The sequence below is a fragment of the Syngnathus leptorhynchus genome, chromosome 7 (assembly GCF_054491065.1).
Source record: "Syngnathus leptorhynchus isolate UIUO chromosome 7, UIUO_Slep, whole genome shotgun sequence".
Classification (NCBI taxonomy): domain Eukaryota; kingdom Metazoa; phylum Chordata; class Actinopteri; order Syngnathiformes; family Syngnathidae; genus Syngnathus; species Syngnathus leptorhynchus.
The window spans coordinates 8069803-8095917 of NC_141201.1; the positions used below are offsets into that span (position 1 = coordinate 8069803).

General features: G+C 38.1%; 3 protein-coding genes across 4 annotated transcripts; all 3 read right to left on the bottom strand.

The window, feature by feature from the left end:
• Nucleotides 1-618: 618 nt before the first annotated feature.
• On the bottom strand, nt 619-9542 carry rinl (Ras and Rab interactor-like). 2 transcript variants are annotated; one of them, XM_085916760.1, is made up of 11 exons: nt 9323-9542; nt 9034-9202; nt 7099-7210; nt 6578-6650; nt 6350-6438; nt 6190-6275; nt 5814-6015; nt 4558-5214; nt 3784-4101; nt 3586-3717; nt 619-3496 (listed from the first exon to the last, which is right to left on the bottom strand). In XM_085916760.1, coding segments are annotated over exons 1-11 (2163 nt in total). In that variant the 5' UTR covers nt 9325-9542; the 3' UTR covers nt 619-3173. The 2 variants fall into 2 exon arrangements, with proteins under 2 accessions (XP_085772886.1, XP_085772888.1); XM_085916762.1 differs by lacking the exons at nt 9034-9202; nt 9323-9542 and adding an exon at nt 8101-8199 and having other exon boundaries at nt 620-3496.
• A 581-nt stretch (nt 9543-10123) lies between these two features.
• Nucleotides 10124-15394, bottom strand: sirt2 (sirtuin 2 (silent mating type information regulation 2, homolog) 2 (S. cerevisiae)). The gene is made up of 16 exons (XM_085916763.1): nt 15225-15394; nt 15052-15098; nt 14657-14705; nt 14312-14422; nt 14206-14247; nt 14005-14111; nt 13783-13839; nt 13601-13669; nt 13378-13507; nt 13038-13097; nt 12669-12724; nt 12509-12585; nt 12334-12385; nt 11986-12053; nt 11033-11099; nt 10124-10925 (listed from the first exon to the last, which is right to left on the bottom strand). Exons 1-16 carry the CDS (start codon nt 15238-15240, stop codon nt 10818-10820), a joined length of 1116 nt encoding a protein of 371 aa, XP_085772889.1. The 5' UTR covers nt 15241-15394; the 3' UTR covers nt 10124-10817.
• A 179-nt stretch (nt 15395-15573) lies between these two features.
• dmac2 (distal membrane arm assembly component 2) lies at nt 15574-17808 on the bottom strand. The gene is made up of 6 exons (XM_085916675.1): nt 17739-17808; nt 17296-17486; nt 16589-16669; nt 16240-16379; nt 15980-16142; nt 15574-15884 (listed from the first exon to the last, which is right to left on the bottom strand). The coding sequence occupies exons 1-6, from the start codon at nt 17754-17756 to the stop codon at nt 15728-15730; spliced, it is 750 nt and encodes a 249-aa protein (XP_085772801.1). The 5' UTR covers nt 17757-17808; the 3' UTR covers nt 15574-15727.
• Nucleotides 17809-26115: the final 8307 nt, after the last annotated feature.

Genomic DNA, 26115 nt, shown 5'->3' on the forward strand with positions numbered 1-26115 from the left:
ACTATTTGATCAATGCTCACTATCTGTTAGCTTTTTACAAATGCTCTCATTGCCAGTGGCAGACTTGGTGAGGAAAAACATACATGTTGCTTATGATTGAGAAATATTGCTTTGGTGCTGACACCTTGTGGTAAACTGGAGGCCTGATATTAAAATCATCCAAGTGTGCTTTGCCCTTTATGATGTACACACGTGTAATAATTTCCTGAATTGATTTCTAATTTTATGATTTTATTAGTTTCCAAATAAAGGCGGACTTTCGGTCACCTATTGAGTTCCATTTATTTGTGATGAACCATTGCCTTCTTTACAGTAAAGGTTTCTAAGTGCGCACACACGTGCACAGATGTGTGTTTTGCAGTCTTCATGATCTTGCTGCAGTACCTCAGATGCCTCAGGCCACAGCCATCTGTGTTAACCCCCCTCCCTTCTTTGCACTCTCTCTCACACACACACAGTCCTATATCTAATTTATGAACGTGGTGAAGATTTTTGTACACACACTCATGTATGCATAATATATTGCATTTGAAATATATGATGGCGCTACCATGTGAGACGATATGCCAGTCTAATTCTGATCATTCATTCTCATTCTCCTTTTAACACACCCTTAAGTTTTACTTTTACGTGTGTGTGAGCATGTGTGTGTGTGTGTTGCCAGCTGTTTCAGTGCTTGACATCAACATGCAGGCAAAAAGCCAGATGTCTCATTAGGCAAATTTGATTGGCTCGGTCATTAAGAATTCAGCGTTAAGACGTTTCCATATGTGTGTACATGGAGCTGTTTGTGTGTCGCATTTACATAACTGTTCACATGTGTTCATGCACAATTTATGTGCATGCATTTATTACATACATGCTGTTGATTACACAGTGATTGATAACAAAATTACAATGCAGTGTCATGGTATATACATTTTCTTTTTCCAAAATAGGTCGGCAAAACTACTGGCTCCAGAGGTTGTGGGTGTTATATGATTTCTTTTTTTTTTTTAAGGCTACAATGTTTGAATGTAATCAGAAAATCCTAACCTAAGTATAATTCACTTTAGTCTTTAGGTCCATATTTTTGTCGCATCTCTGGCCTTGATTTTCAGAATGAACATATGTGCGTGGTTGCAGGTTTCAACACACGACTCACCTACTCACCTGCTGTTTATTCATTAATACGTCCTGGAAATGCAAGTGCAATACCTGAGCCCTTATGCGAGGGCTCGGCAGTTGACTCGTGGGAATATTATCTGCTTAATCTCTACTGTATCTCACATTGTTTTTTTTCCTAAGTGCAAGTTAGTTGACACAAAAAATTCTCCATGTCCTTAAGGCTCCATAAATTCCTAAACCAATCATGCGCTCAGCCAGTTTCCTTGTTAACTTCATCAAGGCCTTCACTGCTAGAGAATTAATTGGCTTGAATCTGCTTTACTGTACCGACCAAGTCAAGACGACAACAGCATCAGCAAGTAGCACTTTAGATTGTGTTTGTTTCAAAAAGCCAAAAACCGCAACAGCTACTGCCACTGACTCAAACTTGAACCATGCAAACCTCTTCGTGTAGAAAACGAAAAGAGCTGAGGACATGGTGCGTTATATTCTGAAAATCTTTTTAAAAGTTGCGATGCTTGTGAAGCATGTAAAACACACGCTTCTGCAATTGCAGCAGTAAGCATTTTTCAAAAGCTATTTTAATTGATTAATGCAGTGTTTCCTGTTTGATGGACACTTCTAAAATAGGAAATTTGGTCTAACGAGGTAGGAAATCAAATAATATCAAAACAAGACTTTTCCAAAATGCAAATCTTGGCAAATTTTTTTTTTTAATTTTATTTTTATATATTCTAATGACCCTTTTCTTGTTCCTGTAAGCTGGAGTTGTGCTGCTTGGTTACCATGGTGGTAACCCCTGCTCCTAACAGGACAAGCAGTATAGCTATGGATGGGTGCATAGATGCATTACTGCCCCCTTGTGGTATGTTTGTATCACTGTCTTTTTACAAACGTTTGAGTTCATGTTGTGCTTACGCTTCATGCATGTTTCTTCTTACACACAGAATTAAAAAGGTTATCCAAGTTTTACTTTGACTTGTGTATCCTCAAGATATCAAACCCCTTATTTTTAACAAAACAGAAAAGGCTGGAAAATATACAGTAAGGTAAAAAGTCAAGGTAAAAAGTTTGACAGGAATAAGAATTACATTTCATGTTATTCTTTCAAAGTGAAATTTGGTGACTTTTCCTAAATTGACCCAAAACACTGTGTGTCTGTGTGTGTGTATATGTGTGTGTGCGCACGTGCGTGCGTTTGGTGAATCAGAGGAAATAGGGGTGATGGTGACTCCAGAAAGTGTAAAACTGTCAACGACATCAATGTGTGAAATTTTTTTTGTGGGGTAGTAGTGTTACAGAGGGAGTATAAAACCACACAGACAGTTTCTTTGTGTTTCCACCATACTAATAAACAGGCTCTGGGAGAAATATGCGCCTGTTAAGATAAGCGGGTCAGAAAATGGATGGATGGATGGATGGATGGATGGATGGATGGATGGATGGATGGATGGATGGATGGATGGATGGATGGATGGATGGATGGATGGATGGATGGATGGATGGATGGATGGATGGATGGATGGATGGATGGATGGATGGGGCAATTTTTTGAGAGCTCAAAACATCTTACGGACCAGATATAGTCACAATAAAAACCAGAAGTCATACTGAAACCGGAAGTCATTCTGAAACCAGAAGACACCGGCTCGAGATCTGCAACTGCAAAAACAAGTGACGTGCAGCAAATAAATCTACGCTTCTCATTTTCTCTGAAACATGAAGGATGAATCATCCACTAATTAATGTGAGACAGTCTATTCAGATTTTGAAAAGATCAATCGTTTATAATTTGACATATGATAGACAATTATATTATGAGATTATAGTTATTCTCTCCTATTTTTCAAATCCTATTCAGATATATTGTACTATGTGGCAGACAAAGCTGGTATCCAGTATACAGACTCATAATTGCACTATTTTAATGGATTATTAGAAGAGCCTACTTTGGAGAGAAGAATTCAAGCCACAGTTTGCCTTTTATGTGGTTAAGCAAGTTTTGCAAACATCACACACATGATGTTCAATCCTATGTCCTTTGTTCAAACTCTAAAGCACAATCTTCATTCAGTGTCCCGGTCTCCGTGGTCTTGACCTTCAACCTCTGCGCTGCTTTGTGTTTCCTGCTGTGGTTCATCTTTGCCACTTTCATGTACATCCCCGCTCTCTGTCTCCCCAGCCCGCACTAACTTCTTAGGACTCGTCTGTCTGCGGATGGTCTGTCGTCGCAAACTGCGACGGGATTGGTTGCTGTGAAGGGTGCGCCTGCGATGCCATTGGCTGAGAGAATGTTGGGCTTCCACACTAAGCTGACGGGCGGCCAAGCGTGGCTGAAAGCTGCTGATGTAGTAGAGAGCGGCGTACAAAGTTGTGAGGTAGTAACCACCTGTTGATGAGGGGATGAAGAAAAAGCACTGGGATCTTTAACAAACTATGTGTTGTGGTAGTACTGCACTGCTTTTGCGTGTTCCATACCTTCTCCCTGAAGCTGTGTGGGGTCCAGTAGCTCCATCATGTAGTCGGTGTCTATTTGCAAATTGACCAGCTCACTACGCAAAAGCACCCACGTCAAGCAAGGTAGGAAATCATCAGCTCCAAACACCACATCTGCAAGAAAAGACATTTAGAAGCTCAAAGGGAAGGATTTTCAATGCTCTTAAAAAAAAAGGCTACCTGAGCTGGCATTGCTACTCATGCTGTGGTAGATACTCTTGCAGATTTTCAGCAAGATCCGGACTTTTTTGTTTGGGGAATAGGCCTCGTGCATACTCAACCACCGTTGCTGGATCCGCTCAAGGGTGACTGAGTCAGGAACGCCGACTCCGGCCGCGCCACCGAGCGCCTCCACGCCGTTGTCTACCAAAGCACGTTGTTTGTTCTGCAATCGTTGTAGACTGCCGTCATCGGTGCGCCAAACGTAAATGTAAGAGTAGATGTGAGCTGACACGGGCTTAAGGGCCACCTTATGAACTGACATCTCTACCAGGGAGTCTGAAGAAATGACACACGGATAGAAATATTAGAAGATTGAAAGTGACAATTCAAAAAGGCAGTCAAATTGTCCATGAGTCATTTGTCCATATGTATCATTTTAAATGTTGCTTTTTTTTTGAAAACTGTATGACCATCTTCATTAGTATGAATATGATGATGATGATTGGAATTTGTAGCTGTTTTAGAAGTAGTTGTAGCATCAATGTATGAATGTTAAAATAAAAAAACAACGATTACAATTTATTTTTAATACCCATAAAAATATGAAAACTCCCACATTGCTCAGAATATTCTTCAAATATATTGGACTTTACTAAGAAGTTAAACATAACATTTTTGTCTTCCAAAGCACGCTGAAACATAATGAATTACTGTAATGCAATTGCACATAACTAAAAACTACTGAACCTCTTGTGAGGGAAAAAAATTTGTTACAAAAAGAAACAGCCTCACCTATCTCCGAGTCACTGAAGTCGGCCATACTGTCCAGCAGTGCCTGGATATCAGGGTAGTCCAAGAGAGTCTCCCTCAGCGAAGTAAGTGATGACCTCAATTCCTGTAAGAACTCTGACCCCATTAAGCCCCCAGGGTCAGTCGCTCTCTGCAGGGTCATCTCCACAAATTCTCTCACAGCATCTGCAAACAAGCCACGTTTTTTCTCGCTAAGATCCAACACGCGGTTGGCCAACCTCTTCTTCTGACACACCAGGCTGCCGAGAGCCTGGCCCACCGCTGAGAAGCGATGTATGACTTTGTCGGCCAGCCGCTGTGCCGACGGCTGGTGCGCCGTGGGGTTTGGCGACTGCTCTTCTTGCTCTTCTTCGATACTGCTAATGGACAGTGAGTCGAGCTCAGACGACGGAGCCTGAAGAAAGGAGGAGGGCCTTTGGGCTGGAGGCGGCCACGGTCCATCCTCGATCCAGGACACCCTGTGCGGGGTGTGAGGCCCATGGCTGCCACTGTTCAGCAGCTCAGTGGAAAGAGGTAAGCTCCCTGTGCTGGCTCTCTTGGAAAGACTCGATGTGGAACTCTTGCTGGAATGCCTGAGGACTACGCCTTCTTGGACAGACACTGATGGAGGGGACTCTTCTGATTTGGCTCGGATTAATCCTGGAAATAACACAAAAAATACATTTTTATTTAGAGATATTTGGCTTTTGGGGGAAAATAAAAAAAAAATGCTTTTACATAACCTTCTTCAAACATTTGAAAGCATGTCCAAGTCCAACTATTCAATATTTAAGTAATTTTGGACAACTTGCTGTTGTCTAAAAAGCAGCTCAACAAATTTATTTATTCACCTCATGTGTCATCTATGCAGAGGCCAAAGAGGGAGGAATGCTGCCGTAAATGACATGTACCCACGGCAATTAGAAAACAAGATGCGTGATAACTCCTGCAGTTGTAAAATTGCCAATTTGACTTTGACATTTTCTGGAAATGTCCACATTTAAGTCACAAGTGAGCTGACTTTGAGCGAGAGGCGGCTTTGGTGTGAGCATATTTCCATTATTTAGATACACACAAAGAAGTTAGAGCAAATTGCTGTACTCCAAACAAGCTGTGTATACCTTTTGGCTCTCCCTGAACATTAATAAGCTGTTTGGCCCTCATCCTATGCTGATCATCCACTTGCATAGTCCACAAATTACACAAACCCTATAAAACACTACAAAGACACACTGAAGATTAAAAAAAGAAATGTCTACCTGAGCACTCAGTAGTGGCAACTAAAGGTTCTTGGTCCAAGGAAACGGTTCGTTTGCTCATCAGGCTCGCTCCAGCCCATGTTCGAGTGGAACTGAGGCGTCGTTCTTGTCTATAATTCGCCTGATATGAAAGCCAGTCATCGCCATGTTCATGAAGATAGAGTGGATTGATGACACACAATGCCCCATTGGTTGAGGTCAGCTAGAGAAACACATAAGCCAATGAATAACATTAAAAGCATTATGGATAATGTGCAAAAAGAAAATTTACATTCACACGAGCAGAGCGGTTTTCGTAGGATGGCATTTGGATATAACAACACATACAGGCGCACAGTTTCAACAGCTTAGTAAAATAATAATAAAATCATGGTACCTGTATGGAGCACATGACGGTGTTTGGCTCCATGTGCGTGATTTCATCCGAAATCTGGTCAGGTGGTGTGCTGCTGAGCCAGGCTTCTGCATTACAGAAGTAGATTTGGTCATTGATTAGAATAGATGATTGGTTGCATGACAATGAAACCAAGACTCACCGGGTTCAAGCTGAGAAAGATGTTCTTTGGTGCACTCAGTCACATTGTCCATCCAGTGAGGAATTCTTAGACAGAGAGCCAATACGTCTCTAACAAATGATAGAAGGCAGTTGAAATCATTTTTTTTCCCCCTCAGCATTCGGTATAGCTATTTTTTTGAATAAACCTTGAAGGGGTCACATTTTTAAGTCCCAGTATTAATAAGGCATAAAATAAAAAAAGATTCACCTGGTCAAAGAGTAGAAGAACACCAGCTTAGCCAAATCAGAAAAACAAAGACGAGACCCCGACAGCTGAAAAACTGACAGAGAAATAGTGGACAGGATAAAACCTTTTAAAAAAAATGATTATTTGTGATAAACACAGGGCTTTACCAGTAAGAATAAAGGTGTCAAGTGGCTAAGACAGTTCTTAACCACAAATTTTCACACAGTTATTTTGGGTCTGTTGTGACAAGTGCTGAAACTGAAATATTTTTTTTTCTGAGGGGTGGAGGAGACCTGCAAATAATGACTCAATCAACTTTTTTTCAGATAAAAATCTGGTCATTAGATTATAACACATGTTGGGACAACATTCATGGACTAAAAAAAAAAATACCATTAAATATTTCAGCTTGAATATCGTTTGATAAAAAATGATTATGGAGTGGTTGTTTTCCTCTTTGGAAGAAGATAAACTGATGGCTATGTATCCAACTGACTTACTCCTAACACTGTGATCTGATCAGCGAGCAAGTTTGTCCGTACCTGTGGCTGCACATGTGATATGATACTCAAGAAGAGCTTCATTGTCTACTCCCATAGACACACACAGGAACTTGGGCAGTGATGTCACACAGTCCCTCACAACCACAAAACTCTAAAGGGAGACATTGACTCATTTTAGCCGGTAAAAAACGTTTAGGAAAAACATGACAAGAACCACTAGCAATGAGAAATCAGAAGACAAGTAGAAAGGATGACGGCGAGGTTCATTTGCTTTTGAAAGTGAACCAATTGCACAGTAAATGTCCCACAAGCATCTGAAATGTTTCCACGTTTTGTGGGTTGACAGATATTCCCAAATCTTTGATCCTTGATGGTCTCACTCATTAGTGTGTTTGAGTTTCTCAATAAACCTCAGAGATTTCACATGCTGTATGAAAGGGTTTTTTTTTTTTGAGGGCTCTCACTTGAATCGGTTCATCAAGAGAGGCATCATATATAATAGATGTAATATGGCATGCGCAGTAAATATGTATTTTAGAATCTAAAATGAGCTGCTTTGGCTTTTGCAAAAGTAGGAAAACTGATGTTTGTTAACTCGTCATTGTCTAGACTGCCGTATTTTCGGAATACATTTTTGTTCTCACGATGACATTACATCGATATATTGACATAGTTTCAAAATAATTTTGAAACAAATTACAATAAAGATCATTTTGACAAACATCTCAATAATATCCCATTTCCTTAACAGCAATATTGATCTCATAATTGTGTTTCATTTAATCTTCAACTTGTTGAATGTGTTAGTTTCCCACAAGCAGACAGAGGAAGTGGCTTGTGTACAATGCGAAACACAGCAGTGGTTATGGGTGCAAGTCACAATAGAAATAATACGACAGTTGTGCAACAAGCTCCCTATATTTCCTTCAACATTCAATTTAAACGGATTTACTGTTCCCCGCAATTACTTGACATATGCACAGATCAACGCGACACCTTTTAAAATGAGACAAAGGCATTGTTAACATATGGAAAATGTACCTTGCTATGTCCTCATCTTCTTTCAGCATGCATTGCATTGATGTCAGCCTGCCTATATTCAACACTACTTCTGCTATCAACCCAGAAAGTAACGCGTGCTGTTATTGGATGTCTACTAAAAAAAAAGGGAACTCTTTGTTTAGTGCTGAGACTTGTGCATTTTTAGTATGGGCTGGGCAAGGAAGGTCACTTGCACACTTTATGAAAAAAGAATAGAAGTGCGTCATATTATTTGCAAACGTCCAAGTGTTTTTCATATAAATAAGGGCAGAGAATGTAACAAATGATGATCAAATATAATCATGTGAGTAAATAATAATAATAGAAGAACTTTTGAATAACAGCTGCAAGTATAAATTTTTCTGGCCCTGTGTTTTGGTCAAGCTAGCATGTCAGCAACAATAAAATATGTACTATAGTAATCCATTTGGTAACATTTCTGTAAGGGTGGATTTTTTTTTCTGTAATGTCATAGCTATAATTTACAATGCATGGTAAAATCCACATTGTGCAAGCTTTTATAGGTCAATCCTAAAAAAAAAAAAAGAAATTGGAAATAGCTCAAAAACCTGATTTGCTTTTAGGGACACACATTAATCTCTGATTAAAATGTGCTGTTGACCAATGCTCTATTTTTCTTGATCATGACATAGAGTATAGGCCTATCTAAACTTGATAATATTTTTGCATAGGTGTAAATCACGTGTTTGTATTTTTTAACCCATATAAAATAATGAAATCTTAAAAGTCATCGTGCTATAATACAAAATTGTTTTATACCGTTGCAAACTATTACTACAATTTAATTTCATATTGCAATTCATGTGTGGACAGAGGTTGTGTTTGGACATAACTTTTCACATGCTTCACTGAATTGTCTATTATGAAGTGTAACGGAGCATTTGTGATCACGTGTGTAAGGTGTCAGCTCACCCCAGCCGGTGTTCCATAGAGGGCCGAATGGGCCCGCTCTCTGTCCCAGGGTGCTGCTGGGAACCAGGCTTTCTGACAGTCTCGAAGGAGTTCCAGCCGGGACATTTTCCTCCTCGTCCTCCTCCTCCTCCTCGTGATGGATGGCCCATTAAGTGGACTGTGGCCCTCCCTGCAAATACATGCATCACATGTACGAATCAGGCACATTTAAAAAAAACACAAAACAATGTAGCCAAAAAAAAAAAGCTTCAGTGACTTCTGATTTTAGGATGAAAAGAATTCTACTTACATGTTTTGAGTAACTTCAGTTCATGATGATTCACTTGGTCTTCTAGCTATTTTGCAAAAGCCTTCACATGACGCAATCCTTTCTTCCTTTCTGTATGGCACAATTTATTTCAGCACAGACTAAAAATGGGAAGCTCACTGTTTTGTTAAAGATCTTCCAAGAACCCCACTGATGAATCTTTTGTCCCCTACTCATGCTGCTGCTGCTGCCTATTGTTGCATGTAAGAGAGCAGGATGTGAAATGGGTTAGTTACGTTCTGTCTACATGTGGTTAGCACTGCATTGGAAGTCTGTGCAGAACAGAAAAACTGTTTGTATTGCACCTGGTTATAGACAAATGTGGTCTTCCTTTTAATGGCAGCAACGTGATTCGTTTTTTTACATGTCCATAGTCAAAGACAATTAAACTACAAGTCAAGTAATAGTCTGTGTGATTTTAGTTATTTTACTAATTTATTTATAAAATGATTCGAAGCCAACAAGTGCAAAAAGTGATACATGAGATATACATGATCTGTGCAAAGGTTTTGGGACACCTGGCAATTACTTCTACACACAGGAAGTGAAGACTGAAGAAAATATGAACTGGTCACAGCGTTATGAATCGGCTCCTTTTCAAGAGTAACTAACAGCCATGCGAGAAGACAAAATGGCCTGTTCCTGATGTTTTCCAAAATGTCTTGGTAGAATGAATAAATTTTCAGATGTTTTTGTGTAAATGAATGTTTTTGCAAGCACTAGCAGGGTGGTCAGTTATTTGATTCAGTTCATTTCACTAACACTTCAATGACAGAAGAAACATTATGAATTACAAAGATAAAATTTATTGCCAGATATTAGTTTTTATGACTTTTTATATACAATATTAGTTATACTTATAGTCACTCCTAATTACAATGTTATTTCATGCAACACGCACAGTATGTTATTGAATAGGGCAAATATAAACCAAAACAGTGAATGCATGTGAGTTAAAAATAAACATTATAACCTCTTCATCATATTGCACTAATATATTAACAATCCATTCCATTTACTTACAATGACATTGTTAGTAAGGAATACAATAAATTAAGTAGGACCATCCCAACAGAAGTGATGTTAGATAATTTGATGAAGAAACAAACAAAGAAACACCATAATATCTGGAAATTTTTCCAGCTTGCCACTCTTGTAGTAAATGTATTTACCCTCCACTGTCCAAATTCTGTCAACTTCATGTAAATTGTTGAAAGCAGTTGAAAAATCTTACTGTTTATCGAGTAAAAACAACCCGTGCAGATTACCTTATATAGAGCTGCATGATATGAGATAGCATATGATCATTCATAGAAAATCTGAAGCAAGTTATCTTAACTTAAGTGCATAGAAATTACAAAAGCATGGTATGTGAGGAATTCTGGGAGCATGTAAGCCTGCACTGAAACTTTCATCTGTATCCATAGCTCATAATTCATCAAGAACTGCTAAGCATGCCAAAAGACTTCACTTCTCCTTACACCACTGCTGAAGCGCTTGCACCTTTGCTCTCACTCGACTTTGCGTCCTTGTCCTGACTGTCGATCCTGGAATGCTCTCGCTTCACTAATTCTTCCAACTCCGCCTGTACACAAGAGACATTTTTTTTTGCACTAACACGTATTATTTTCCCAATAGAGGAAAATATTTTATTCTACTTATAATGCAGATTGAAATACAAAGGTGCCTTACCTTCCATCCCAGCAGGTTAGCTAGTTCCATACAGCCATCATCACATGTACTGATATGAGCAACATCTCTGGTGAAAAGAGACAACACACAAAATATCATCTATACTGTTCATAAATTTACTTTACAATGGTCAGATATAATCAAAAGTCTTCAACAAGTCGATTTTGCCCGTCTTTGAATGTAAAACATTTGCTACATCTCCGAGCAGTAAGTGAATTAAAACAATGGTCCATTTCTCCACCTCCAATATGGTGGAAACTTTGAGGTATGATTTAGAGCCTGTTGTGCTGTCTATTTATATCCAACGCCTATGACTGAGCAGAAGGAAACGGTTTAAACCATTTCCGACTGCTGCTGCTGCTGCTGCAAAAACAAAACAAATCCATTAAGCTGACACTTCAGATGTACAGAATTTGCTCTTGATGTAATATGGCTGATGGGTCATGGTGCAGACTAATTGTGACAACTAGCAAGTGAACGTATCATTAATACTTGTCATGATCAATTCCCAAACATCTGGGGCCAAGTAAACAAGAGCAATAAAACATGAAAATCAAAATCAGTCCTGTGGCCCATCTTCTATTTTGTATTTTTGATGTGAGCCTGGAATTATGAAAATTATGATGTTGATTTGTTATAGGGGTATAAATAGATCGATCATAAACCCACTCTAAGAAAACAGATTTTTCCTGCAGAAATGAGATGGAGCTCATTCAATAGTTCTTTGACGCCCTCTGCTGGTATACGCTACAAGGTACATATTAAATACCAAACCATTACCGCCACCAAGGTGAAAATGTTTTGACATCTATTTCCAGTTACTTTACTGTCACCATTTTTGGATGGATCACTTCCTAACAAACTAACTAACTAATACGTTTTTTGTGTTTCTATGAATGGGTCAGCTTCCTGGGGTTGTTAATGCTAACAAAAAACAACAACAATGGCATTACCTGTAAGCCTTGTCCGAGTCAAAATCCATTCCTCCTCCAAAACCCAGGAGACCTAACATAGGATCACCCTGCACAAAAAAAAAAAAAGAATGTTGGTCAAAAAATAGCCGACACTTAATTAAAACTAAAAGAAAAACTGAAAAAAATACAGATATTGTGATAAGTCGTCGGTTTACAAGAGTACAGATAGATGATCATAAACAGTGCTCACTTAACTAGTTTGTGTTCCAAAAGGCATGCTCAGTCACCATCCTACTTACTAGTTCTTTTCTGCTTGTAGATATTCTGGCCTAGAAGTGTTCATTGTAATAATGACTTTAATACTGCTAGTGTTATACTCCATCTCACCTGGCCTGTTTTTTCCATGTTGATGAGCAATCTTGGGCAGCTTTTGGAAACCCTAAGAAGAAAGAACAGGAAAGATTGGTTAAAGTAAAAAAAAAACAAAAAAAACACAAATCAAAGCATAAAAAGCAAGGTTGCTGTGTGTAATCTGAGTTTAAAGAGGATGAAATCTTAATACCTGCTAATGAGACTTGCAAAAGGCTGGACTTGCAGAGATGTCCCCATGATGATAAGAAGATCACAACGTGGAAAGTCCTGGAGGTGTATAAAGGAAACGAGTGCAAACACTATGCAATACCTCATTTCAAAACATGTTAACAGCTACCACATGAACTCACCATCTTCATTGACGTGAAGAACCGCACCGGTAGGCTCTCTCCAAAGAAGACGATATCTTCGTATTGAAAAAAAAGAAAAAAAAAATACAGATGAAGCTATGATTGGAATTTAAACTGTATAATGTCCCAGCGGCTTTCCTTCTGTACTATAATATTAAATAAATAATGAGATGGTGTTTCAACTGATTGCAACGATATTCAATGATGTGCCAGCAGTGGTATGCAAACCACACTTTGAAATCACTGCCTTGTATTGTTGTACTAAAATGAAATATAAATTCACACATCTGTCACAAGTATTACAAGAACAAAAGAGCAAGACAGGAATAAAAGGAGGAGAAATGAAAAGACATAGAAGCAAAAACTGACCTGGTTTGACCAGACTGTTGCATTTTTCACATCTGGGAATATCATCAGAAAATATTTTTTCTACAAAGAAAGGAAAGAGATTTTAGTCCCAAAAAAATAAGTCTAACTCAATTAATAATAGTCACACGTCCTTGAAAGTGGGAGTCAACCCTAACATTTTCTTTGCAGGAATACGTTGTAGGTGCCCCCACTACGACTATAAACATGATGTTCTGATTAATATTGTAACTACAAATATATAATTAATTTTGTAATATTGTGGAATATGAGTCAAGCGCAAAATCCACCCGTTTTTGTTCATCTCGGATAAATTAATAATGAAATGATGGTATAAATTCACCTTTCATCCAGTCCAAGTTGTACTCTTTGCGGCAGGTGAATTTGACGCAGTGGGATGTGAAAAAGGTACCATGAGCTTCAATAAGATCCCCGCTCTCAAGCCCGGCCACTCGCTCCAGGGTGTCGATATTCTAAATGAACATCAACACATCAAGGTTGATAAAAGAACAGGGTGGCAAGTGCAATTTATTATGTGAAGGCTCCAAGTGAGTTTATTTTCCTGCCTGTGAGTAGCAGCGTTTCAGGAGGCCTTTGTCTTTCAGCAGCTTCATAAAGTAGTGACACACGGTCGGCTGAAATAACAGTCAAACAAAGGAGAACAATCACCACAAAAATCCATTCCATTGCTGATATCATTGAAAGCATTTAGAAGATATTGTGGTATTTATGTTGGCCTACACTCTACCTTAAACTGTCCTGGATAAAGCTCCTTGGCCAAGGCAAAGAAGGGCTCTGGATGTTTCTTGGATAGAACAAGGAAACTGGGTCAGTGAAAAGCAAAAACATATTTGCCCCTACACATAAAATACTAGTGAAGTGAGTGAGCAGAAAATAGGGTCACAATGTACATACTATGTTTTTATATTATGTTGTAGTCATTGAATTATTTTTACCATAACAGACTGACCTTGAAGTAATCTATTTGAAAGATGGCTTCCGGGTAGGGCAGGTTATATTTCTGCAGGTTTGCATACAGTCCAGTATCAGGTGAACGAAAATCGGGAATCCCAGCAGCTGGAGTTATACAGATTTCAAATGGTGGCCCCCAGTACATTATTATCAAATGCTTGTCTACTTCTACGAAACGTTTTATTTGTGGAATACTCACAAGTGGATATACCAGCTCCAGCCATACAGATGATGTTTTTACCTGTAAGGAGAATCTCTTAGTAAACATATTCATAAGGGTCACTAGTACAAAAAGGGAGACTGACATTTGCCACTCAGGATATATTTGGCCACTCCTTCCAAAGTCAAGTCATCCAAAAACTTTTCTGGGGAGCCGATGCCAAGATTGCGGGAGAACAAGTTCCGCAGGAAGTCCACTGGCAGGATAAGAGATCAATACATGATGGTTAGCATGCACACCCTTCAAGCCAGCATTGTTTGTGGTCTAGTTCAATTACTATAATAAATTGGGGGCAAAAACATTAAATGTTACTGAAAAAGGAAACAAAGATGATTGTTTTCCAGTAAATTATTCATGACTAAATAATGTAGACTGGTTTCACTAGGCAGACAATAAACAGTAAAAGTAAATAAACAATATAATGTCATACTCTCAGAGTCTCCAGTCGCTTCCTCCTCACTGCTGTCGTCAGATGGCTCCTATCAGAAACATACTCATATTTAACCAGTTGAATCGTTCAAACCAGTCAAAAATAACATGTTCATACTGGATTATCCAGAAACACTTTCGAGGTATTTCTTGACGTGCCACAGGACATACACGAGAAACTCCCGGGATCAGATAGGTTTAAGCAGGAACAGTTTTGTTGTAGATATTCTATATTTTGTGTTGAATGATTTCAAGTTTCATTCTCCATCTTTTCCATAAAATCAAAACGTTTTTTGCCTTCATAAAAATGAGTGCAGCCGATTAGCCGTGTCAGCTACCGACAGCGCAGCTGTCACAAGCATCGACTGTATTTTTCACGTATTCATCATTATTTACCTCTGGTTCGGATGTAGTTTCCTCCCCTTCTTTGCTGTTAGGAGGTTCTAAAATGCAAAACAAACATTAATTCAAATGGATCTTTATGGAATTTCCCAAGTATAACGCCGAGGTTAGCCAGAGAAACAAAACCACGCCTAGATGTCACAGATGTCAAACCACAGATGTCTCACCTGGTGCCTCGGACATTTATTCGCCTATGGAACCCTTTTAAACAAAAGGGTTTAAATAAGGACCGCTTTTAACCCTGAAACTGGATTTACACCGTCGTGACAGGTTTCAACTGGGGTACTTAGCCATTGGCTAGTTCGCCTATGTTGTTGTCCGTCAAAATACATCATCCGTGTTCGTTATGTAGACAGGCTTCATTGGTTCCTACCTGAGCAGTGTGTTTCTTCAGCCTTGCAATATATATATAGATATATAATTTGTCTCCATGACGCAAGCCTCGCAAGGACTCAGATTAAAATGTAAGAGACATGCATTTACAAATAATATACTGACTCAAATTGGATCAGCCTTTATTAAAAACATACTTTGTACACAGTTTAGTAACAAATACCTTGGTTTTCATACAAAGACTTAATTGAATAATCTAATCCAACCTGAATAATCTAATGCATACTGAAACCAACAAAGTACTTGTGTCTAATTCCCAATGCAATTTAATTTTCTTCTACCCCTGATTGCACTCTTCCTCAACTTGCTCTAAATTGTAATCGTAACCAGAAGCAATGATCTCACATTGTGGTAACATCTCCTCTAGCAGGATGATCACCAAGCCAGGTGTCGAAATCCTCGGAAGGGCCGACACGTCCAGACGCCGCAGTCCCCTGTAATAAGAAAGTTACACAAAAAAAAGGAACATCCATCAAAAATGAACATTTATATCAATTAGTTGAATGTCTCTCTCATGAGTGTGAACTACTTGAGATTCCTCAGGGCAACCAGGCCGCCTGTGGTGATGCGTGGACAATGAGAGATGTCCAGCTCCTTTAGAGAGTCCTGGAACACATGGAGTCTAGCCAAGAACCAGTCATCCACCTCAGGACATCCTCGTACGGACAGAGTCCGCAAAGACCGTTGCCTCTCTAAAAGAGAAAAAGCACCAAACACACTGATGAAGTAAATCAATAATGATGGAAAATATAGTATTTGAAAAAGCCTGAAAACGGGAAAGACTAGTACCCAAATTGGATAGTCCAATGTAGTTGATGACTGTATAGCTCATGTCTACTTCCTCGAGAGGTGTGTTTTTGTAATTCAAGAAATCCCAATTGAACTTGCCCTTACGGTCTGCCCGGTACCATTCTGAATGGCCAGCAAACCTGAGGACACATGACAGATATGTGTTTTCTTTCTAAAATGAAAAGGAATCAATAATACGTATAGCACACAAGACAGCGACACCCGCAGAATGACCTCACTGCTTGTCATTTGACGGATGAGGCAACCCATCCTTTCATGTCCTCAACATAAGGGAGATTTTTTTTAAATATTTATGTTTCCATACACGGAAGAGGAAAATGGCACGTACCGGAATCCACCCTTCAAACACAAAGTGTAGTAGGCTGCTGCAATGTCAGCTCCATAAAGGCTCTGAGTGTAGCTGTAGTAACTGAGAGAAATACAAATACTCGTGAGTCAGAAAATATCACATTTGCAATTTCTGAGTAAAATCTCACAATTAACCTTAAGAGTTGAAATTAATTTGACCTTCTCAAAAGTTTTCAATGTGCAGATCCAAAGCCCCTATCCCGAGCAATTGCGAGTGTGTTCGAAAGGCAGCAAATGTTACAGTCACATCAGAGTTCATCAGGGTTCATGCAAGGTCAGGAATGTTTTGGGAACATTTCAGATGTTCCCCCAAAATCACAAAAAATCAAAATTCCCTTGTGGCAACAAAAGTACACGATGACACTAAGGCCATGGACCTCTGCAAACTTCCTTTTGAAAGCCTATCATTGCCAAAGTATTGTTGATTAATTTTTAGGTGTCATCTGGGTCTTGTGGTGTCAAATTGTGAACAGTATGATAATTTGTTTTGTTTTGAAACAAATTGAATCTTGACAGATTGATGGAGACTTTTGCCACTCAGATCCTTGTTAGAGAACAGCAAGTTGAGTATAAAGTACTGAAACACTGAACAGTTGCATATGTAAATACAAAACTACAGAGATGATCAAATCAGGTTCCCTTGTGAAGGTTAAAAAGTTGCCTAGTGTTTTATGAACATTTGCTTACGCATTCTCCGTCTTTAGCCCTCTCCTCTTCATCAGAGACTTCAATCTTAGAAACATCTCAACGTCATAGAAGCGTTTGGTGAGGTAGAGGAGCAGCCTTGTGTGCAGGGGAGGCGAGCTCATAGGGCTGGAGCTCCATGGTCGCCTAGCAACTATGAGCCGAGATGACCGTAGACAGCATCCGAGTAGAGACTAGTGAACAGTGGTAAATATAGTTACTAATACCGCCACAATTAATGACATGGCAATGCACAAGAACCGTGTTTGTAGCAGAGACTATGTTTACAGACGTTAGCTAACAGGACAAACCCCTACACGAATGTGGAAAACACAGATAAGGGTTAAAATAGTATTGACTAAAAGTGCCAAATATTTTGTTGCAAATAAACGTGTGTTGCGCATTTTGCACTCGAGTAATAAGCGGAAACGTCAAGGGTAACTTACCACCAAGGGAGCAGACATGATCGTGTTTCTACAGAAACACACGAGGGTCAAAATTATTACTCTGCCTATTGGGTAATTTATGTTTTCCCCACAGGGTGTCGCTGCAGGCTTAGCTTTTTTACTCCTTTGCCATTCACCAGTAATTAATTTCAATTTTATTTTGTAATAATGATAATAGTAATAATAATAATAAACAAAATAATAATACAAATAATAATATTACAGTAGGATGCATCTAACATTTTTGTTACTGCTACAATGCAAAGTGTATAATAGAAAGTAGCTCCTTTACAAAAATGTCGGTGACCTCTAACCTCTGTCCTTTACACAGCACTTCATTAAAAGTAATGAACAACCGATGGTCACGAGAATAGCAATAGCCCATGATGCATTGCCCAGATAAAGAAAAGTAATTTTCTGTTTCTGGGTTATTGTTTGATTTGTAGCATGACAAAATAACTTCAGTATTTCTTACTAAAGGTGGATAGAATGTTGAATGTATAGAATGTATACATAGCTGGCTATAAATCCCTATTCAGTGATCAAGAAGAAGGAAATACACAGTTTTATTATACATATATGTGATGATGAATATGTTATTTCTCATCACACACGCACACACACGCACATACACGTGTGAGAGATGTCTCACTTCCTGAGCTGATAGCACTAATTAAAAAGAAATTGGCTCACACGCTACCTTTTCAAGATGTGTCATTGTACAGACTAGTGAGTGGATGAATGAAGTGGCAAGAATGGGTTGTGGTATAGCATAATAGAGCGTGATACAGAGCTGATCATAATGGAATGGTTGTTTGTCTATAAGGGCCCAGTGATTGTCTGGCATTGTGTTTGGGGTGTATACCACCTCTTGCCCAAAGTCAATTGGGGTAGGCTCTTCCACACCCTAGACCAGAGTGACGATTAAGCAATATAGATGGATGATTCTAATGAGATGTGCTTGAACATTTAGATATTCTGTATGCAGCTCTGAGATTTCACTGATTCCCCAGTAAATGTGTTATCAAGTGCCAAGAACACTCATGTAGTTGTATCAAAGTCTTTCCCTTAGGAATTCTTCATACAGTAATAATGATTATCCCTTTTTTTTTTTATATAACTCTTTGGGTGGTTTTAAATTCAACATTTGAGTGTACTCATCAATCTTTTACCAGGCCTTGATGGATATTAAATGGAAAGCAACATGTAGTCAGTCGTATGACCTTTGAGTGCTCGAAAGCCTCGAGCCATAAAGAATGTATAGTTTCACATATGTAGTACTCTTGAACAGGATGGGATTGGGGCTTGAGTCCACTTCCAAAAATATGGCAAATTACAAAGCAACATTTTTTTTCACAAAAAAAAAGGTTTACATTGACTTACTACATACAAATTGTGTTTTCATAATTCCAATAATGCAGATTTACCAAATAGAACATGAGTTGTAATATATAGCAACAGTATGATGTTTCATAAAAAAAAATCCACCTGTTACTGAAACTAATCTTCAACTCTCCATGCTTTCCTTTTTGGACAGGTACATATGAAAGGATTATTATGATCATAACAAGAATATTTTAAAGCACAAACTATACATACTGTACATCAGTGATGATAGCAAGAAAAAAAGACAAGACCCTTCATTAATCAATTAACAAATAAAATTGACTTAGACAAAACATGTCATATGTTTTTCCCCTCTTACATTTAAATGTAAACATAACCAAAAAAAGTGGCATCCGACAGTATGACCCTAAGTTTCAAACTCTTCTTTGAATGTGAACATTTATCAAGAGTATTTTTCCCTGTCCCTTAAAACGTAAAATCCAGAGTGACAAATTTGTATCTTTCCAATTTGGGTGCGGCATGTTTAAAAGGGTTTTCCCAAGTGGTCAACCTTGGGATTTCAGATTTGTATCAGTGAGTTAAGCTGTGAGCAAAGTGCATACTGGCTTTGAATTTGTAGCATACAGTCTCCACGGGGAGTTGTAGTAAGCAGCCCAAGAACAGCTTTGCATATCAAAGTTAACCAGTGTGAACGTCTGTAGACTTACAAGGATGGGTATCCAACACTGGAATACAGAATATTTCCATTCCTTGTAATGAAACACAATGTGCAGCATTTTTTTTTTTATGTCTGAAAAAGCAGGTCAACAGAGTACAGTTATGGCAGAAACGTCACAGTAATCAAATATGTATCATCAAATATAATCAAATATTTCTTACCTTGTGGGTAAGAAATAAGCTTTTTAGTTTAAGGTCATTTTGAAGGTTAATATTTCGCACCCTTGACCTAGCCTGAGAATATAATGTTTCAAGGAATGTCATATTATTGCTTACATTTTTGGTTATCTAAGTTTTAAGATTTGAAAGCATGTTTGTGAACTAATATTTTGGAAAAATATTTGTGACGTAAAATTTGAAATTTTCCTACCTGAGTAAATGTGAACACTGTAGCTGTTGAGCTCAATTGCCGTGTTTCGAGTCAAAAGCGGGTCGCAGGTACTGAAACAAAATGAGTTGATTGAAGATCATTGCAGATTGAAAGAAAACACAACTTTCAGCAGTATTTAAAAAGCCCCTGATAATTGCGACCTCAAGAACATTTCAAGATCTGTTCTACACTCATCCTCATCACTTTTTAAAAAATATAGATGTCTCCAATGCAGCGCAAACATCAATGATTTAGAAGGCTTAGGTTTTGCTGGTCTCCTGTGACTTTCCACTTTTTCCTGTGAGTTGGAGTAAGTGAAGGCCCTGTGGGGAAGCCATTAGCCCCCGGTTGTCTTGCGCCTTCTTTCACACCACCTCAACCGATTCTTCACACACACAAATAAGTACAATACACAACGCTTATGCTTTCAGAGCTGCTGCACCCTTCTCAAGACCTTTAGCGGCTGTCAGGGGTGCTTTGGTGTTCGTTTGGTTTGCTCCAATAAGGTCATGTGGAGGTTTGGAATCTCTGTAGTAAGGACAGGACAGCCGTTAGTGCACGGGATGCGCTGGGCCAAGTGAAATCCAGAAAAATACTCTTTTTTTTTTTTTTTTTAATAAATGTCAAAAATTGTATCTTTATTTTAATTTAAAGAAAAATATTATTCTTTGTCATTTTCTATGTGAAGCAGTGTTGTCGCTAGCTGCTAAAAGTAACTAATAAAGTAATTTGCAATATCATTTTAAAAATCAAGCTATCAGTAAAGTAACTACAATAATTGTTCAAGTAAATAATCTGTAAAGTAACTAAGCTACTTTTTCAGGGTAACTATGTGTGGCATCACTGCTAATGAACTAATCTCCACTAATGACGTGCGCTTTCCGCTGCCCGACTGTTATTGTGATGTGTCACCTGATCTCTTCTCTCATTATTTAAGCACCTTTGAATAACATGTTCAACTGAACGCCTGCACAGAGCGTGCCATCTTGTTATCATTCTTTTTCACACATCTGCACTGATTTCCATTGGCAGAATTCATTACCATGGAGACAAACAGCACTTTGGGCCAACTATGTAAAATTATACAACAGCACAGTTATTTATCACAATGAAGTCACGCAGGATAGCACGATAGTAGCTGTGAAATCACGTAAAATGTCAGAGGGATTAAACGTATTCTGATCTCATCTTTTCTCCCCGAATAATAAGTGGATTCCATTCTTGAGCATGTTCAGCTATTCAGTGAATGCACGCATCGCATCATTATCAGTGCAGGAACAACTTCCTCATAACTACAACTATGCTCCAGATTGTAAATGGAGTTCAAAGGTCAAGGTTACATTTGTGCCTGCTGTACCAAAGCTTTTAAACATATTCATGTGCATTCACAATCACACAGCACGTAAACTATAGTTTGTTCTAAATTAATTGGATTACTTTAAATGCATTATATTTACAAAATCTTGTTATGTAAATAATTTCTCATTCTACTGTACATAGTGTACGAGGATTCCCATTATACTGGCCACCCCAAAGTGTCAGCTACATAGCAGCAGATGAATAATTCAATGGAAATAAAAGGCTTTTTTCCTGCGCAAGAGTTACATGAGCTATGATACATTATATGCAAGTTGTAAACTAACGCAAACGTTTTCTGCTTGACTTGAACCGTCATGGGAGACCTTTCATCCACGAGGACCACAAGACACAGATTTTCACACGTCCTCTTATTCTAATAATTATGAGATGTTTGAAGCATTAGCTTTGAAGAGCAATTTCAAAAAACAATATGCAGATTTATTGAAGTATGAGGCTCTTTTGCATCTGAGGTGCTGTTTCAATAATTCAGGATTACTTTTTACAAACACTAGCGAAGTGCTCCCCTTGACCCAAGTGAAAAAGAGCAGAGCGTTTCAGGAATGTTTATGAGAGTGCTTTACTCATTTCACAAAATGATTGAAGATCCTTTCATTTCTAATTACTTTTCATTTGCCTGATTAACCTTTGTAAGTCTTCTTTTCTTAGGTTCTCCTTCCTCTTATTGCCAAAGCCTTATTTTCCCTACGTCAGCAATATTCAACAACCTACTTTTGTAAAAGCACATGATTTCAAATTTAGAAATTCTGCTGTCGTGATGGTTTCCATCGACATTTTTTCTTTATCTACCCTCTTGTCCCCGTTGTCAGCACCACTGAGACGAGTCAGTGCAGAAATACATCTAAGCTTTTCAATAAGCCAAAAATAGAATAGGTGGAGAAAATGGCGAGATGACGGCAAATTAATAATGGCACCACGATCCAGCTGCAAATCATGAATAACTAATCATTTTCCTATTTCTCTTCTTCTTCTTGGTATCATCCATCATAGTGCAGGATAATTGTCAGTCTATCACGCCACTGTGTCTTCATAATGGGAGTTTGACTGTGTAATGGGTTTCCACGTTTTTTTCTGATCACTGTTCATAAAAGCAGTAGTTTTTTTCTTTAACAGAATTTACCATAAATAAAATTCGCACAGTGAAAATTTCTCACTGACCAGTTTTCTGAAAGATTGAATAACATTTCTGTATTGTGATTTTTTTTAATTCATTTTTTTCAGGTCTAATTCTAGCATACTGAATTTGTAATGTGAAATATAATATTACATGGGGCTTATGATTAATAATAAGTACTTAAAACCCTTACATGAGTAATAATAATGTTAATTAATGTATGTTTTGCCTATTATGAGTAACTAATTTCTAAGAAAAATTAACATTTCCCCTAATTTGGATCTTGATAATAAATATATAAATAAACATAATCCTAAAAATAATATTTTTTTTCTTCATTGTTCAAAATACTAGAACATCAAGATCTCATTGTAATTGAAAGAGTCTGTATTAAAACAATTCTGCTCTATTCTTGTTTTTGGTAATACATTTGTCAAATATAATTTATGCTGAATAAATCAATACTAATTAAATTTTAGCAACTAGTTAATTCAGTAAATTGAGGAAATTTAGTCAAGACAGTGAGAGTTATGTAACCTACCAAATCTTTCTGTCTCCTCCTGTAAACTCTGCCCGCACTCCATTTCACCTACTAAATCAGGAACCTTTATTAGTCTTTCACGTGATAAGCTGATTACTGCCATGACATCCTCCTGCCGCAGAAACACAACTGGAACACTGATGGAGATGAGCCAAACTCTACTAATTTTTTAGCTTTAACAATTGTGAGAATTCATTTTGATTTTTTTCATTTTTTTTAGTATTACACACACTACCTGTGTATGATTAAGTCAACCCATAAAACCATGTGTTCGAAAACATTATGAAAACATCTCAAACTCAAGATCCTCTCTTTTGCATTTAAAAGAAAAAACCCAAAAAACACTCACGCACGCAAACACAAAAATAGCAAAGCATTCTCATTAGGATGCCTGTTATGAAGTCTGTTATTCTGGCAGGTCTCATTAAGTTATACAATTATCTCAGATGCTCATTGGCCACTTTTGCTAGCGTCAAGCTTCTAACCTCCTTTTCAGTGCAGAAATTTACATTTGACATTTTTCTTCCATTTAGATGCCTTGTTAGGCAAACCAGAGCACACTAATACACAGCAGCTGTAATCTTTTTCATTCGGTTTACACTCTCGACAGAATTGACAAATGACCCCAGAATGTGATATGAGCTCATGAGCTATTAAGAGGTGGGATTAGTATTGGAGGTGATAGCCATGGGCTTTTAGAGACTAAATCTTGAGTTGACCCAGTGTTCAGGTGGAGTAGAAAAAAATAACTCCTTATTTTGACTGTTGCTAGGTAAATTATATAATTATTTTCTTGCCCACCTTACTGTGTACAATAAGGTAGGTCTACATTGAGGCTCATTTATTTACCAAGATAGCTGCAAATTTCCACATCAATGCGCTTAAAATAGTCGGTCTATTTTGATGCAACTTAGGAAGTCACTTTGAAGCCAAATTAAGACGCAGCATCGTGATGTCTTTTCCACTGAATTTGATCTTACGTTAAAGGACGCAAATGGATCTTTGTAAAGACTTTGACACTTCATCTGATCTACCTGAGTTGGAGTGTTGCCATTTAGGGTACTACTGCTGATGTTTTAGATTTTAATGCAAAAAATAGATTGTAGGGGCCAGACCAATATGGTTTCTATATATTTCTAGTGCAACTGCAAATGGAATATTTAATACACGTCTTAGATTAGATTGCATGAAGCATGTTGCTTTGACTGTGAAAACAACGCCTCATCTTAACGAACGTCTGATGAAACGTTATCCTTCAACTCGCCATATAGCTTCATCCGTCTTCCACCCATCTAACCCCGGTTATATATTCCTTCTGAATTACCCATAATGTCTTCTCAATTCCCTCTTTCACCCCTCATCCATCCGTGCAGCTCAACCATATTCATTGACTTCACACTTCACTTCATTGCTTTCTTGACATGCTTCACGCAATTCGTTTGAGAACGAAATCTATCAAAAAAGTCTGAGGATGAAATACCTGAGGAAACAGAAAAAGTCACGCATTGCTTGTGAATTCAGTATCAGCGCGTCTTTCTTTCTTTCTTTCTTTCTTTCTTTCTTTCTTTCTTTCTTTCTTTCTTTCTTTCTTTCTTTCTTTCTTTCCACCTTTCAAATGAATGAGAGTCATTCTTAATAAGTGCTCAGTGATGTTTATCATGTCATGTGAGTACCAGTCAGGAGTTTGATGGAAGTGCATATTGCAGCCATTAGCTTTTCTACTCTGCTGCTCTCATCACTCGCTTCACCATCATCCCTCACCTTCTCCTGTCCTTCCATGTCTGAGACATGTTATTATGCTCTCACTCAAATGTTTTTTTTTCTAGTTGCTTGTCAATGATGGCTGATTCAATTTTTAACAATGAATTCAATAATCTCTGATTACTCCAAACATCTATATTATACCGTATTTTCTATACCGTAAAGCGCTTCAAATTAAAAGGCGCAGACCTAAGGGCCTATTCTGTACTTAATCCACGCATTATAAAACGCATGCATGCCATGGCAAACAAATAGATGTCATGGGAGCAAGACGTGAGTTCGGTTGTATTTTATTCTACTATTGTACTCACATTATTGTTAATCGATATTCATACGCAAATTCATCAAAGTTCTCATCTTCTGGAACCAAATTTAACAATTTTAATTTTATTTAATGATCAATTGCGGCGGAGGTACGTAGTCTACGTATTACAGACAGTTCTCTGATTGGTTTAATGCCCCGGCCTACGTATTTGACCTAAAATATAATGTCCTTTGATTGGTTCATTGCTGTCATCTTACGTATTTTACGTATTACATCGTGTTTGCTGATCACTGTCTACATATTACGTCCCTGTGTCACACAACAACATTTACAGATTTAGACATTTGTTTCTGATGAAGACTTGGGTTTACTACGCTACTGTATTGTAATGTTGCTAATTAGGTCGATACTCAGAGAGCCATGTACTGAGTTTTAGAATCACAGTAATAATGCTTTCTAGGCAATTGAACATATCAAAGACATGTACAACAACGCTACATAGACAGTACTTACACTTAAGCAGTGGTTTCTTAATAACACCACCAGAGAGGGCATATGAAGATGACAAAGCCATTGCAAATTATATTTAGCAAACTCAATATGCATGCATTTTGTGCACTGATTTAAGAGAGAAGAAATTCTGTCAGATATCTGTCCCAGTTTTTTCTGTCAGCAAAGCCAACACAAGCGCACAAGCACAGTGAGCTATTCATTTTGAATCTCTCAGTAGCTGGAGACTGTGGAAAGACTCCCCAAACCTCATGCGGCCCAAACATTATTTGATCTCCACCTATCAGGCAATCTGTGCACATGCATCACGAAACACATGTCCCATTTATAAGCACAGGAAGCAGTGTATAGCAAACAGCTACAACATTATGACCA

Excerpts from the sequence above, each read along its gene's own strand:
- sirt2 (XM_085916763.1), bottom strand. Across the intron at positions 12,725-13,037 it reads CAACAGTCTGGTCAAACCAG|ATATCGTCTTCTTTGGAGAG; the intron begins GTCAGTTTTTGC and ends TTCAATACGAAG. Across the intron at positions 11,100-11,985 it reads GACTCGGACAAGGCTTACAG|AGATGTTGCTCATATCAGTA; the intron begins GTAATGCCATTG and ends TCTTTTCACCAG.
- dmac2 (XM_085916675.1), bottom strand. Across the intron at positions 16,143-16,239 it reads CATTGGACTATCCAATTTGG|AGAGGCAACGGTCTTTGCGG; the intron begins GTACTAGTCTTT and ends TTTCTCTTTTAG. Across the intron at positions 15,885-15,979 it reads GTTGCCCTGAGGAATCTCAA|GGGACTGCGGCGTCTGGACG; the intron begins GTAGTTCACACT and ends TTCTTATTACAG.
- rinl (XM_085916760.1), bottom strand. Across the intron at positions 7,211-9,033 it reads TCTATGGAACACCGGCTGGG|AGTTTTGTGGTTGTGAGGGA; the intron begins GTGAGCTGACAC and ends GTCTCCCTTTAG. Across the intron at positions 4,102-4,557 it reads CTTCAGTGACTCGGAGATAG|ACTCCCTGGTAGAGATGTCA; the intron begins GTGAGGCTGTTT and ends TCATTTCTTCAG.